The following is a 16,268-nucleotide window of genomic DNA, read 5'->3' as shown; positions in this document are numbered from 1 at the left end:
CTGCTGCGAATCCTACGCCGTCAGAAGACTTAGAGCCATCTGTGTACACTGCAATGGCATGAGAATGAGAGTGGAAGTGGTCAAGAAAAAGAGAGCGGGAAGCTACCGTAGACAGTTGGGCTTTCGAGCAAGGGAGTGAGAAAGAACAGACTCAAACAGCTGGAACTTCCCAGGGGGCTAGGGAAAAGTGAGATGCTACATGAACATAGAAAGGTGGAAATTGAAGAAAAGACAAGAGCGAATGTAGGCGAAGAGAGAAGGGACGGAGCAAACAGGGGCTGCGAACAAATAATGTCTACTAATATCGGTGACCATTCTATAAATGGAAGGATTGCGGAGATCATGAGAGTGTACATAGTAGCGAAGGCATTGGGCATCATGGTGATCGGATAAGGATGGAACTTTCACTTCTGCATAGAGGCTCTCAACAGGGGAAGAGCGAAAAGCACCAAGGCATAAACGTAATCCTTGGTGATGAATAGGGTTGAGGCTAGAGTAGCAGGAGAGGCAGCTGAATAGATCTGGTCACCATAGTCAAGTTTCGATAAAATGAGGGTGGAATGTAGGCGAAGGAGAGTTCGACGATCAGCTCCCCATGAAAGATGAGCAAGGGTTTTAAGAAGATTCAGCCGGCTGTGACAAGTTGTCTTCAGAGGTAATGTGAGGTTTCCAGGATAACCTACAGTCAAAGAGGAGGCCTAGAAACCTGACTCACGTTCAGGGATATGGGTGCTACAGAGGTATAAAGGATGATCGGAGATGACAGAGCGTCTAGTGAAAGTAATTTGGTGACTTTTGGTACTGGAAAATTTAAACCCATGTGTGGTGGCCCAATTGGAAACACAGTCGACCGCATGCTGGAGAGAAACTGTAATGAGGTGACAGTCAGCGCCTGCACAGGCAATAGCGAAGTCATCAACATAGAGTGATGACCAAATATTGGATGGAAGAACAGAGGCCAAATCATTTATAGCAAGGAGAAAGTGTTGTGCTCAGAACACATCCCTTCAGCTTGGATAAAGTCCGGGAAGAGCACATTATTAACCCGAACACGGAAATGTCTGTCAGTTAAAAAGTTCTTAAGGAAGGATGGTAGATTGCCTCGAAGGCATAAGGAGTGGGCTTGGGCCAAAATATTATACCTCCAAGTTGTGTCATATGCCTTCTCAAGGTCAAAAAATATGGCAATAACTGAGTGGTTATTCGCAAAGGCATTACGAACATACGTATCCAAGCATAGTAAGGGGTCTATGGTAGAACGACCCTTACGAAAGCCATATTGACGAGTGGAGAGACTGTTGCGTGTCTCTAAATACCACACTAAACGTCTATTTACCAGGCGTTCCATCACTTTGCAAACTGCACTGGTAAGAGCAATGGGACGATAGTGGGAGGCTTCATGTCCCGTAGTACCCGGTTTGCGGAAAGGGAGAACAATAGCAGATTTCCACAGGTGTGGAAGAACTCCTTGTAACCAAATAAGATTGAAAAAGCGAAATAGGACTGCAAGGACTGACTGATGTAAATGTTGTAGCATATGAATATGAATGTTGTCGGGCCCAGCTGCCGATGATCGGCAAGCTGAGAGTATTGCCTCCAGTTCCTGAAGGGTAAAAGGCACATTATACTGTTCTTCTCTGAGAGAAGAAAAGTCCAAGGGTGCTAACTCTCTGGCAGACTTTGAGGAAAGAAACGAGGGGCATAGATGGAGCCCCTGAGAAATACGGACCAGATGATTGCCAATTTCATTGGCAACGTCTAGTGGGTTTGCTATATCAACACCGGCAACCCGCAGAACAGGAGCCGGGTCAGGAGAATATTTACCACTCAGTTTTCGTACTTTTTTCCAGACTGCACTCAAGAGGAAGCAGAGGTGATGGTGGAGACAACCTCGCCAGCAAGTGCGTTTAGCGTCACGGATGACACGGCGAGCGATCGCATGCTTCTGCTTAAAATCAAGAAGTCTCTCCGTGGTTCTATTGTACCGGTACCTGCCCCACGCAGCACGTTTCAAACGTACTGCACGAGCACAAGCATGAGACCACCAAGGCACGCATTTCTGAGAAAGCCTGCCCGAAGTTTGGGGTATATAATGAGAAGCTGCAGTTAAAACGGATGACGAGAAGAGGTGTAAAAGCTCATCAATGAAGGAAGAAGAAGGAACCTCACTAAAAACAGTTAGTTGTGAGTAAAGGTTCCAATTTGCCTGATCAAATTGCCAGCGTGGGTTACGAAGAGGTGGTGAATATGAAGGGGAAGTAAGAATGATTGGGAAATGATTGCTGTCATGTAAATCTGGGAGAACAGACCAGGTGAAGTCTAATGCGGCGGAGGAAGAGCAGACTGAGAGATCGATGCAAGAGAGAGTACGAGTCCGAGGATCAAAATGGGTGCGAGTACCTGTATTTAAAACATGGAGGGGGTGGGTAGCAAGAAAAGCCTCTAACTGAATGCCACGGGAATCAGTGAGACCCCCCCCCCCAGAGGAAATGATGGGCATTAAAATCACCAAGTAACAGAAGTGGTGGCTGTAATGACGAAACAAGAAAGGCAATATCCAGGATAGATAATGCCCGAGAAGGAGAGAGATACAAAGAACAGTGTATACCACCTATGCAAGTGGATACGGGCTGCTGTGTAATGCAGCGAAGTACGAACAAATAGATGATGGTACGGAATATCAGTGCGTAGAAGGGCACTTTCATTAAATGTCCCATCAGGAAAAGGATCTGAAGAATACAATAAATTATAGCCTGAGATGGGATAGATAACGGAAGAGTGTAATTTTGGTTCCTGTAAGCAAACACCAACAGGGGAAAACTGGGAGAGCAACATCTGAAGCTCACCCCGATTACCCCTGAGGCCGCGAATATTCCACTGTAAATAGGCCATGATTGCCAACGATAAAGATACCTGAAATCCACAGGTAGAGTACCTACGGATTAGAAGGGTTAGAAAAGTCCACATGCGGTGGCAAAGGAAAACGTTCAAGTAGTGAAGGAACGGTGCGTTGTGAAGAAAGGAGTAGCGCAGATGGAGAAGAGGAAAGAGAAGGAACAGAGGGTGGATCAGTGTCCATTGATGGTTTGGTCTCTACAATATATTTAGAGATTGCTTCAAGTGTTTTGGAGTTCAGAGACGTCGTATGGGAGACAATATTGGAGATGGAAGGAGGAGGAGTTTGAGTAAAGATCGGAGCTGTAATGGACTGTACCAAGGTAGGGGGGGGGAAAGGGTGGAGGGAACTTGAGAAGCGTGGGAGGGGACAGAAGAGGCAGAAACCCGGCAGAAAAGGGAGAAACTTGGGAGGGGACAGGGAAGGAAGGCACAGTACAAGGAGGAGGATGAACCTCCACACTTGTAACAGAGCCAGTGAAAGGGGAAGACCTAGGTACAGAGACCGGGAAGGTAAAATGTGGAGGTGGATGAAGGGAAGGAGGGGTTAAAGGAGATTTGTTGGACCTCTGAGAAGAAGAGGGACGATTGGGAGGAGGTGTCGTACGAGGTCGTCAATACCGGGATTTGCGAGGGAGAACACGAAGTGAGGACAGACTGAGGTGTAGAAGTAGGGACGTCTGAGCCCAAGACATCAAAAGAATTAGATACAGGAGTGACTATGGGACTGGCAACCGCAGAGGAGGCTGCAGAAGATGTGACCCCAGAAGTGGGGGGACGTTTTGAAACACGGGGTACTCTCCCTTGGAGGCGGAGATGAGAAACTGCCATAGCATAAGGGAGACCTGCCTCTTTGAGGCAACAAATTTCCCGCTCATTTAAGTAGACCTGGCAACGGTGAGAGTACGAAGGGTGAGCCTCATGACAATTAAGGCAAGAGGGAGGTCGACTGCAAGATGTATTAGAATGGTCATCGGCACCACAGACTGGGCATTCAGCTATAGATCTGCAATATTTTGCTGGGTGGCCAAATCACCAGCAATTCCTACACTGTTGCGGTGTAGGGATCACCTTCTGAACTTGTAACCGATGTCCTGCTACATAAACAGAGGATGGGAGTTCACGGCTGTCAAAAGTTAAACGAGCCGCATTGCAAGGGTATCGTCTTCGCCCGCGGGCGGGAAGAACATAAGTGTCTACCTTGAGAATTGGGAGTTCTTGGAGTTCCAGCTGTTCGAGAATGTCATTGCCACATGTCTGGAAATTCTGTTGGACTATGGTATGGGGCAGAATAACAGTACCACTACAAGAGTTGAGGGAATGATGTTTTTCGATAGTGACAGGAATAGTATCGATATGTGAAAGAAGAGAAAGATCATGAGCTTGGGTAGAATTCTGGACTGTGATGATGCGAGTACCACTCTTAAGAGCATGAAAGGAAATCTCTACCAACGTGGCGTAGGAGTGCTTTGCCAATACTATGGTCAGAAAGATAGGCAGTAGAAGAAGTCGGTCGTAAAGTAAAGAATTTAGTCCATTGTGTGGTCCGAAACCGAGTGTGGAGAGGGAGTGCATGACGTGTCGGTCTTTTCCGAGTAGAATGGGAAGGTAATGAAGTAACATCGTCAGGAGATTGTCGTTGGGGTTTAGAAGTGGGACCAGAGTCGGTCCGACGTGAGAGGGGCTGGCAATTCGAAAATCGTCGCACCATAGAGGGAGAGGCCGGAAGGACAGTCAAAGGAAAGCAGGGGTCAGACAAATCGAAGGAGTCAGTGAAAGCCCCGGTACCTGAAGCAGGTGAGGAAACAGCACCGGCAAGAGGTACAGGGGCCTTAGGAGTGTCCAAAGAGTGGCCAAAAGACGAGGCGAGGTCAGAACAGGGTGCGGTAACAATAAGGGGCCCGGGGGTAGCAGGGTCATGGATTTGGGACTCCATGGTTAGGTTACTTCTTTCTTTGTTTTCAAGAAAAAAAAAAAAAAAAAAAAAAAATAAAGAATAAAAAAAAAAGGGGGGGGGGACCAGGGAGGGATAGTTCCTAGGAGGAATGAAAGGGCCAGAAATCTCCCTCCGCGCCCAAGAGGACCTCAGCACCGCAAGTAGCGCAGATGCAGCATGGAACCCGTGCCATACCCTACCCTTCATGCCAGTATACCAGCAATCCGGGATAGCAACCTCACATCTGCTGAGCTACCTCGGTGGACAAGAGAGGGCAGCCGGATATCTGCCACAAAGCATACCTCCTTTAGCCACCACCCCCGGAATCCGAAAGGTGGCTTCCAGAGATACACCCGTCACCCGAAAGACACCCAAAGCCACTCTCCGGGATACCGGAGAGGGATCGGGACATCCCCAAGCAATCCAGATCCCACGGCAAACTACGCCACCACCAAGAACCTTAACGGAATGGGATGGACCCCGGTACCCTTCCCCCTACCTATGAACTAGTGTGCCTGTGGGAAAAATCCTAAAGGCCAAAAAGAGGAAGGGCAAAAGGGAGAGGTGGGGAGGAGGAGGAAAGGAAAAAGGGGAGGATGGGATAGGGAAGGGGGGATTGGGGAGTAATTAGGTTCGGTCTGAGGAAGGAGACCGACAGGTCTAATTTCTCAGACCAAGAGCCTCTTCACCACGCCAAGGAGCATCCCTTGAAGATGACAATAAGGAAAGTTGTAATAAAGAAGTGGTGAAATGGTGTAATGTCTAAGGCTTAGTACAGTACTTAATCAAATGTAAAATTATGATGTTAAGGGGTAGGACCCCTCAAGTAAGATGCCTTGATGCCAGCCAGTCTTCCCTTACTTGGATCAAACTTTAAAGCTTCCCATTCCCTTGGGTGCTGTATGTCCCTGAGCTGGCACTTCACCCATGACTGTAAAAAACAATTAAAATTTTTAATGTACTTTTTGGCCAGAAATTTACAGATTTCCAGTGTATTGATATAGAAAGTGACTATAGTAAATAGGCATATCATTGACTATCTCTTCCTTGTATGTCATCATTTCCATTATAATAATTAGTATTATTCATTTTTGTGCATAGGCAGCTATACATTTATTCATTGCAGGAATCTAAGATATTTGTAATATTAGAGTAAAGCGAAATTGCTAGAGGAAAGTCTGGTGTGTATACGTGACCAGGAGTGCTGGGGCAAGGCCCTAGCAAAAATGCAAGCTTGTGCATGCTCTCACACAGTCATTCTTAAGGCGAGATACATAAACATACACTTAACAGTTTACAGACAAGCAAAACTGTTTACGAACATTATCTCTTAGTGCAAAATAGGGCTCGAACTTATGCACTCGGCATCAAAGTACACAGTACTTATGCCATACAGCTAAACCCTAATAAAAATAGGTACCTAGCCAAAGCTGTCGTTTCCCATAGCGCAGAGCACCAGCAGTGCTAGGTGTCATTTCTCATAGCACTAGGGGCACCCAGCTTTGTCTAGCCACCCATACTTATTAGGGCCTGGCTGTTTAGCACAAGTACTGCATACTCTGATGCAGTGTGCACAGGTTAGAGTCCTTTTCTGCACCAAGATAATGTTTAAATAATTTTGCTTGTTTGTGAATTGTAAAGCATTCTAAAATCTCTTTCCAAGGCCATTGCATGTGGCAGGATGAGATCAAGTAACAAGCCTGGTGCTCCAGGGTATGGAAAAAAAATTGCCTAGCTTTGGTTAGGCACTCATATTTATCAGGGTTTGGTGTAAGTGCTATGTACTTCAATGCAATGCACATAGGTTTGAGTTCTGTTTATATATAGAAAGAACAGCAGAGAACTGTCATTTTAGCTTATTTTTCCCTATACTGTAAGTAGAATACAGCCTCTCCTCACTTGGCAACATACTCATTTGCCAACTCGGACTTACAATGGGTGTATCTCATGGAGAGGCACCCTGTTCCTCTCTGTGAGCAGTGTCAAGTTCCAGTATCGATTAGCCACATTATGTTAGACTGCCCTCTCTATCAACGAGCACACAGAATTTACCTCCAACGTCGTCTTCGTTCTACTACTCTCTCTTTACCTTCCCTTCTTGCTGATGGACCCTCCTTTAATCCTGACTCTCTCATTGACTTCTTGACAACGACTGATTTACTCCACAAACTCTGATGATACTTTCCCCCCTCCCCTCAGCCCTTTCTAGTTCAGTCTCTTGCTGCCCTTTAACCTTTCACCATCCACTGCCCCGCTGTTATCCGTAACCTATTACTCATCCATCTCCCTTTTGCCACCTGATGCCCTCGCTTCCTTCCTGCCCTGCAGCGCTGTATAGTCCTTGTGGCTTAGCGCTTCTTTTTGATTATAATAATAATCTGACCAGTATGCATACCTAAATAATGTATATTGGAGCTGATTTCCTCTATTCTGTTTATTACAATATACAGTACAATACTGCATAAACATTTCAAAATATACCAGAAATGTTATAAACGGTGCAAAGGTGACATTAAAACAATATCAAAGATGGTTGACACAAACTCACTACCATTATAGTATGCTCCTCACCTAGCAACGAATTCACTTGGAACAGTCTTAGGAACAAAACTCCATCGTTAAGCGAGGAAAGACTGTATACATTTTCCTGTAAAAACAACTATTCACCTTCAGTTTTACTGGATATAGTTTGTTGATTATTATTGCAGGGTGACTGTGGTGGTAAAATTTACAAGTGTTATTCTCTTAATACAGCCTGCATACAGTGCTCATTAAAGTGAATGACCAGGTAACCTCACGTCAGTCAGCATACTTCAATGTCCACAGTTACTTACCCTGGCCAGTGTTTTGATAAGTTATGCTGACCTTGCAATTCAATGTGGGATGTCTCATGATTCCTCGAGGATACTGGCTGCATCTTAAGTGCCTTTTAGGATTGTGTGGCAGACTGTTTTGTCCGTGGCACCCCTGTGCTTTGTGATCTGGAGGGCAGAGTTTACCGGACATTTTTGGATATTGACAATTTAACATGGGAAGGATTAATTCACTGACATGAGAGAAATGCAAGGATTATTAGATTACATAAGGAAGGCAATCAAGGGAAACAGTACAAGCCAACAATATGTGCAAGTATCCAGTAAGGACCTGGTTACATCAGTTCCTGGTGGACATTGATGACGACACTCCCACATCAAAAGCACATCCAAGGAAATCTTAAACATCCCCACTAACATTAACTGTAATAACGTACCTAGAATTGCTCGTTATCTTCGGCAAATTTTTCATGGTGTAGTATACCTTTGAAGATTTTCGTGAGTTTCACTACTCTCGGAGCCCGGCCATGGGCTAGGCTCATCTGGTGCTTGCCTGGTCAACCAGGCTGTTGCTGCTGGAGGCCCACTGCCCCACATATCCATCACAGCCTGGTTGATCTGGCATCTGGCATCCAGTTTCCTCATCTCTCACTCCAAGATGTTATGGCAGTGTGCAGATTTGGGACCAGGCCCTCGAGTACTTTCCAGGTATATATTATCATACATCTCAATCTGTATCTATCTCTCTATCTATCTGTCTATATCTTTATCTATCTATATATCAATATCTATCTATATCTATCTCGGTGGGAGACGGCTGACTTAAAAAATATATAATATATATATATATATATATATATATATATATATATATATATATATATATATATATATTTTTTTTTTTTTCTCAACAAGTCGGCCGTCTCCCACCGAGGCAGGGTGACCCAAAAAAGAAAGAAAATCCCCAAAAAGAAAATACTTTCATCATCATTCAACACTTTCACCACACTCGCACATTATCACTGTTTTTGCAGAGGCGCTCAGAATACAACAGTCTAGAAGCATACACATATAAAGATACACAACATATCCCTCCAAACTGCCAATATCCCAAACCCCTCCTTTAAAGTGCAGGCATTGTACTTCCCATTTCCAGGACTCAAGTCTGACTATATGAAAATAACCGGTTTCCCTGAATCCCTTCACTAAATATTACCCTGCTCACACTCCAACAGATCGTCAGGTCCCAAGTACCATTCGTCTCCATTCACTCCTATCTAACACGCTCACGCACGCTTGCTGGAAGTCCAAGCCCCTTACCCACAAAACCTCCTTAACCCCCTCTCTCCAACCCTTTCGAGGACGACCCCTACCCCGCCTTCCTTCCCCTATAGATTTATATGCTTTCCATGTCATTCTACTTTGATCCATTCTCTCTAAATGACCAAACCACCTAAACAACCCCTCTTCTGCCCTCTGACTAATACTTTTATTAACTCCACACCTTCTCCTAATTTCCACACTCCGAATTTTCTGCATAATATTTACACCACACATTGCCCTTAAACAGGACATCTCCACTGCCTCCAACCGTCTCCTCGCTACTGCATTTACCACCCAAGCTTCACACCCATATAAGAGTGTTGGTACTACTATACTTTCATACATTCCCTTCTTTGCCTCCATAGATAACGTTTTTTGACTCCACATATACCTCAACGCACCACTCACCTTTTTTCCCTCATCAATTCTATGATTAACCTCATCCTTCATAAATCCATCCGCCGACACGTCAACTCCCAAGTATCTGAAAACATTCACTTCTTCCATACTCCTCCTCCCCAATTTGATATCCAATTTTTCTTTATCTAAATCATTTGACACCCTCATCACCTTACTCTTTTCTATGTTCACTTTCAACTTTCTACCTTTACACACATTCCCAAACTCATCCACTAACCTTTGCAATTTTTCTTTAGAATCTCCCATAAGCACAGTATCATCAGCAAAAAGTAACTGTCAATTCCTATTTTGAATTTGATTCCCCATAATTTAATCCCACCCCTCTCCCAAACACCCTAGCATTTACTTCCTTAACAACCCCATCTATAAATATATTAAACAACCATGGTGACATTACACCTCCCTGTCTAAGACCTACTTTTACCGGGAAGTAGTCTCCCTCTCTTCTACACACCCTAACCTGAGCCTCACTATCCTCATAAAAACTCTTTACAGCATTTAATAACTTACCACCTATTCCATATACTTGCAACATCTGCCACATTGCTCCTCTATCCACTCTATCATATGCCTTTTCTAAATCCATAAATGCAATAAAAACTTCCCTATCTTTATCTAAATACTGTTCACATATATGCTTCAATGTAAACACCTGATCTACACATCCCCTACCCACTCTAAAACCTCCTTGCTCATCCGCAATCCTACATTCTGTCTTACCTCTAATTCTTTCAATTATAACCCTACCGTACACTTTTCCTGGTATACTCAGTAAGCTTATTCCTCTATAATTTTTACAGTCTCTTTTGTCCCCTTTCCCTTTATATAAAGGGACTATACATGCTCTCTGCCAATCCCTAGGTACCTTCCCCTCTTTCATACATTTATTAAACAAAAGTACCAACCACTCCAACACTATATCCCCCCCTGCTTTTAACATTTCTGTCATGATCCCATCAGTTCCAGCTGCTTTACCCCCTTTCATTTTACGTAATGCCTCACGTACCTCCCCCACACTTACATTCTGCTCTTCTTCACTCCTAAAAGATGGTATACCTCCCTGACCAGTGCATGAAATTACTGCCTCTGTTTCTTCCTTAACATTTAAAAGTTCCTCAAAATATTCTCGCCATCTTCCCAATACCTCCATCTCCCCATCTACTAACTCCCCTACTCTGTTTTTAACGGACAAATCCATATTTTCCCTAGGCTTTCTTAACTTGTTTAACTCACTCCAAAATTTTTTCTTATTTTCATTAAAATTTCTTGACAGTGCCTCTCCTACTCTATCATCTGCTCTCCTTTTGCACTCTCTCACCACTCTCTTTACCTTTCTTTTACTCTCCATATACTCTGCTCTTCTTATAACACTTCTGCTTTGTAAAAACCTCTCATAAGCTACCTTTTTCTCTTTTATCACACCCTTTACTTCATCATTCCACCAATCACTCCTCTTTCCTCCTGCCCCCACCCTCCTATAACCACAAACTTCTGCCCCACATTCTAATACTGCATTTTTAAAACTATTCCAACCCTCTTCAACCCCCCCACTACTCATCTTTGCACTAGCCCACCTTTCTGCCAATAGTCGCTTATATCTCACCCGAACTTCCTCCTCCCTTAGTTTATACACTTTCACCTCCCTCTTACTTGTTGTTGCCACCTTCCTCTTTTCCCATCTACCTCTTACTCTAACTGTAGCTACAACTAAATAATGATCCGATATATCAGTTGCCCCTCTATAAACATGTACATCCTGGAGCCTACCCATCAACCTTTTATCCACCAATACATAATCTAATAAACTACTTTCATTACGTGCTACATCATACCTTGTATATTTATTTATCCTCTTTTTCATAAAATATGTATTACTTATTACCAAATTTCTTTCTACACATAGCTCAATTAAAGGCTCCCCATTTACATTTACCCCTGGCACCCCAAATTTACCTACTACTCCTTCCATAACATTTTTACCCACTTTAGCATTGAAATCCCCAACCACCATTACTCTCACACTTGATTCAAAACTCCCCACGCATTCACTCAACATTTCCCAAAATCTCTCTCTCTCTCTCCTCTACACTTCTCTCTTCTCCAGGTGCATACACGCTTATTATAACCCACTTTTCACATCCAATCTTTATTTTACTCCACATAATCCTTGAATTAATACATTTATAGTCCCTCTTTTCCTGCCATAGCTTATCCTTCAACATTATTGCTACTCCTTCTTTAGCTCTAACTCTATTTGAAACCCCTGACCTAATCCCATTTATTCCTCTCCACTGAAACTCTCCCACCCCCTTCAGCTTTGTTTCACTTAAAGCCAGGACATTATATATATACAGTGGACCCCTGCTTAACGATCACCTCCCAATGCGACCAATTATGTAAGTGTATTTATGTAAGTGCGTTTGTACGTGTATGTTTGGGGGTCTGAAGGACTAATCTACTTCACAATATTCCTTATGGGAACAAATTCGGTCAGTACTGGCACCTGAACATACTTCTGGAATGAAAAAATATCGTTAACCAGGGATCCACTGTATATATGTATGTGTATATATATGTGTGTGTATATATATATATATATATATATATATATATATATATATATATATTATTTTTTTTTTTTTTTCAACAAGTCGGCCGTCTCCCACCGAGGCAGGGTGACCCAAAAAAGAAAGAAAATCCCCAAAAAGAAAATACTTTCATCATCATTCAACACTTTCACCACACTCGCACATTATCACTGTTTTTGCAGAGGTGCTCAGAATACAACAGTCTAGAAGCATACACATATAAAGATACACAACATATCCCTCCAAACTGCCAATATCCCAAACCCCTCCTTTAAAGTGCAGGCATTGTACTTCCCATTTCCAGGACTCAAGTCCGACTATATGAAAATAACCGGTTTCCCTGAATCCCTTCACTAAATATTACCCTGCTCACACTCCAACAGATCGTCAGGTCCCAAGTACCATTCGTCTCCATTCACTCCTATCTAACACGCTCACGCACGCTTGCTGGAAGTCCAAGCCCCTTGCCCACAAAACTTCCTTTACCCCCTCTCTTCAACCCTTTCGAGGACGACCCCTACCCCGCCTTCCTTCCCCTATAGATTTATATGCTTTCCATGTCATTCTACTTTGATCCATTCTCTCTAAATGACCAAACCACCTCAACAACCCCTCTTCTGCCCTCTGACTAATACTTTTATTAACTCCACACCTTCTCCTAATTTCCACACTCCGAATTTTCTGCATAATATTTACACCACACATTGCCCTTAAACAGGACATCTCCACTGGCTCCAACCGTCTCCTCGCTGCTGCATTTACCACCCAAGCTTCACACCCATATAAGAGTGTTGGTACTACTATACTTTCATACATTCCCTTCTTTGCCTCCATAGATAACGTTTTTTGACTCCACATATACCTCAACGCACCACTCACCTTTTTTCCCTCATCAATTCTATGATTAACCTCATCCTTCATAAATCCATCCGCCGACACGTCAACTCCCAAGTATCTGAAAACATTCACTTCTTCCATACTCCTCCTCCCCAATTTGATATCCAATTTTTCTTTATCTAAATCATTTGACACCCTCATCACCTTACTCTTTTCTATGTTCACTTTCAACTTTCTGCCTTTACTCACATTCCCAAACTCATCCACTAACCTTTGCAATTTTTCTTTAGAATCTCCCAGAAGCACAGTATCATCAGCAAAAAGTAACTGTCAATTCCCATTTTGAATTTGATTCCCCGTAATTTAATCCCACCCCTCTCCCAAACACCCTAGCATTTACTTCCTTTACTACCCCATCTATAAATATATTAAACAACCATGGTGACATTACACATCCCTGTCTAAGACCTACTTTTACCGGGAAGTATTTTCCCTCTCTTCTACACACCCTAACCTGAGCCTCACTATCCTCAAAAACTCTTAACAGCATTTAGTAACTTATCACCTATTCCATATACAGTGGACCCCCGGTTAACGATTTTAATCCGTGCAAGAGGGGTAATTGTTATGCGAAATAATCGTTATGTGAATGAATTTTCCCCATAAGAAATAATGGAAATAAAATTAATCCGTGCAAGACACCCAAAAGTATGAAAAAAAAAATTTTACCACATGAAATATACATTTTCCCACACACAAAGAGAAGGATACATGCACAATAGTAGAGTAGTACATGTACAGTATATATTGTGCATGTACTAGTCTACTAAATGAAGAATAAATGACACTTACCTTTATTGAAGATGCAGCAATGACTGATGAGACACTGTGTCCTGGGAGTGCCTTTTCCTCCTGAGTACTGTAGGTCCTGTTTGGCATTTTCTTCCAGAACAGGCCTTATCACACTGTGTATGCCACTACGATTCTTAAATCTCTCAAACCAACCTTTGCTGGCTTTAAATTCACCAATATGAGCACTAGTTCCAGGCATTTTTCCCTGTTCACCTGGGTGTTAGTCGACTTGTGTGGGTTGCATCCTGGGAGATAAGATTAAGGACCCCAATGGAAATAAGTTAGACAGTCTTCGATGACACTGACTTTTTTGGGTTATCCTGGGTGGCAAATCCTCTGGGGTTAATTGTTTCTTGGTATTCTCAATAAGCCACACCAACAACGGTGCTACAGCAGCAGCAGCAGCAGCTGACAGTGCAGCAGCAGCAGCAGCAGCAGCTGTACCACCAATAGTAGCGATGGTTGATTGGGGTTTATTATACAACCTGGCCAGCTCGGAGACATGCACTCCACTTTCATACTTATCAATGATCTTTTTCTTCATCTCTATTGTAATTCTCACCCTTATTGCTGTAGGGTTGGCACTAGAAGCTTTCTTGGGGCCCATGGTCAATTATTTTCCAGAAAAAGCACCGAAAACACTGTAATAATACGAAATATTCCGATTGTATGCTTGGATGTTACCGCGGAGGCTGGCTGGTAAACAATGCCACCGGCGGAACATGTGAGCGCGTCTCGGAAGAAAATCGGTAAGCGGGTTTTTAAGCGGTATGTGAGGCAAAATTTTTGCAATTAAAGTAAGCGGTATGCGAAATAATCGCTATGTGATGCCATCGTTATGCGGGGGTCCACTGTACTTGCAAGATCTGCCACATTGCTCCTCTATCCACTATCATATGCCTTTTCTAAATCCATAAATGCAATCAAAACTTCCCTACCTTTATCTAAATACTGTTCACATATATGCTTCAATGTAAACACTTGATCTACACATCCCCTACCCACTCTGAAGCCTCCCTGCTCATCCGCAATCCTACATTCTGTCTTACCTCTAATTCTTTCAATTATAACCCTACCGTATACTTTTCCTGGTATACTCAGTAAACTTATTCCTCTATAATTTTTACAATCTCTTTTGTCCCCTTTCCCTTTATATAAAGGGACTATACATGCTCTCTGCCAATCCCTAGGTACCTTCCCCTCTTTCATACATTTATTAAACAAAAGTACGAACCACTCCAACACTATATCCCCCCCTGCTTTTAACATTTCTGTCATGATCCCATCAGTTCCAGCTGCTTTACCCCCTTTCATTCTACGTAATGCCTCACGTACCTCCCCCACACTTACATTCTGCTCTTCATCACTCCTAAAAGATGGTACACCTCCCTGGCCAGTGCATGAAATTACCGCCTCCCTTTCTTCCTCAACATTTAAAAGTTCCTCAAAATATTCTCGCCATCTACCTAATACCTCCCTTTCCCCATCTACTAATTCCCCTACTCTGTTTTTAACTGACAAATCCATACGTGCCCTAGGCTTTCTTAACTTGTTTAACTCACTCCAGTTTAAAAACTGTAGTGTAAAGCACCCTTCTGGCAAGACAGTGATGGAGTGAATGATGGTGAAAGTTTTTCTTTTTTGGGTCACCTTGCCTTGGTGGGAATCTCCCAGTGCTAATAAAAAAAAATAAAAAATATCCTCCACTCCAATGAGTACATGTTCAAGATTTGAAGGCATTCCCAGTAATTCTGATGCTTTACTGGCTCAATATGAGCTGTAAACTATCTCTATTTGTTCCAGCTCTGATAATTCTCCTGCTTTGAATGGGGCTGTCAGCACTGAGCAATATTCTAGACGAGAGAGCACTAGCTATTTGAAGAGTCACCATCAGCATTATTTCCCTTGTTTTAAAAGTTCTCAATACCACCCCGTCATCTTCCTGACTGTCGTGATCATCTTGTTGTGGTCTTTAAAAAAGGTCAGCCGACATAATTATTCCCAGGTCTTTTACATGTTCCTTTCGTTCTATTTGTTGACCCTTGATTTTTTGTATATAGTGTTCCTTTCGAGTTCTTCATTCTTTCCATACCTAAGGCTTTTATGCAAAAGTGCACCTTGTCACAAAACAAAATTTGTTATTCAGTGGTTTGGGCATGCGAGGTACCCTTCTTTGATGACTTGCCAGGATATTCCCAGACTTGAACCCCACTGAGAACCTCTGGGCAGTGGTAGAGATCTAGGGAATGGATATCAGACATCAGTGAGTAATGAGGAAAATGTGAGCAACAAAACCCTGAAGAATGAGGGGTAATCATACCCTAGACAGTTAAAGGATGTCCTAAAGCACAAACTTATGATGGTGTACTTTAATGACAAGCACTATATGGGTCTGTCTTTGTGATGCTAGATATGTTAAATATTACAATGGCACAACTAGGTATAAGTTATAAAACATTTCTGCCAGAAATTTATTATACAAAATATATGAATTTAAAGGTCTTGATAAAATTTAAAAAGTGCTGTATTACGTATTAAGTTCGTTAAAAATAAAAATTTACCAAATTATAACTGATACAGATCTTTATCACAAGTCCTGGTACC

General features: G+C 42.8%; 1 protein-coding gene across 5 annotated transcripts in view; it reads right to left on the bottom strand.

The window, feature by feature from the left end:
- The window catches only part of Shmt (serine hydroxymethyl transferase), a 42,911-nt gene that overhangs the window by 4,736 nt on the left and 21,907 nt on the right, over positions 1-16,268 (bottom strand). The window contains exon 11 of one of the 5 annotated variants that reach the window (XM_053776632.2): positions 5,622-5,762. The exons of 2 other annotated variants lie outside the window; for them this stretch is intronic. In XM_053776632.2, the coding sequence (XP_053632607.2) occupies positions 5,637-5,762 (126 nt within the window). In that variant the 3' untranslated portion in view covers positions 5,622-5,636. Of the gene's footprint in view, positions 1-5,621; positions 5,763-7,250; positions 7,813-16,121 lie in introns of those variants that run through there. 2 more of the 5 variants (XM_053776633.2, XR_008407041.2) reach the window with 2 other exon arrangements.

The sequence above is a fragment of the Cherax quadricarinatus genome, chromosome 13, assembly GCF_038502225.1.
Source record: "Cherax quadricarinatus isolate ZL_2023a chromosome 13, ASM3850222v1, whole genome shotgun sequence".
NCBI lineage: Eukaryota > Metazoa > Arthropoda > Malacostraca > Decapoda > Parastacidae > Cherax > Cherax quadricarinatus.
This window is presented reverse-complemented; position numbering and strand designations above follow the sequence as displayed.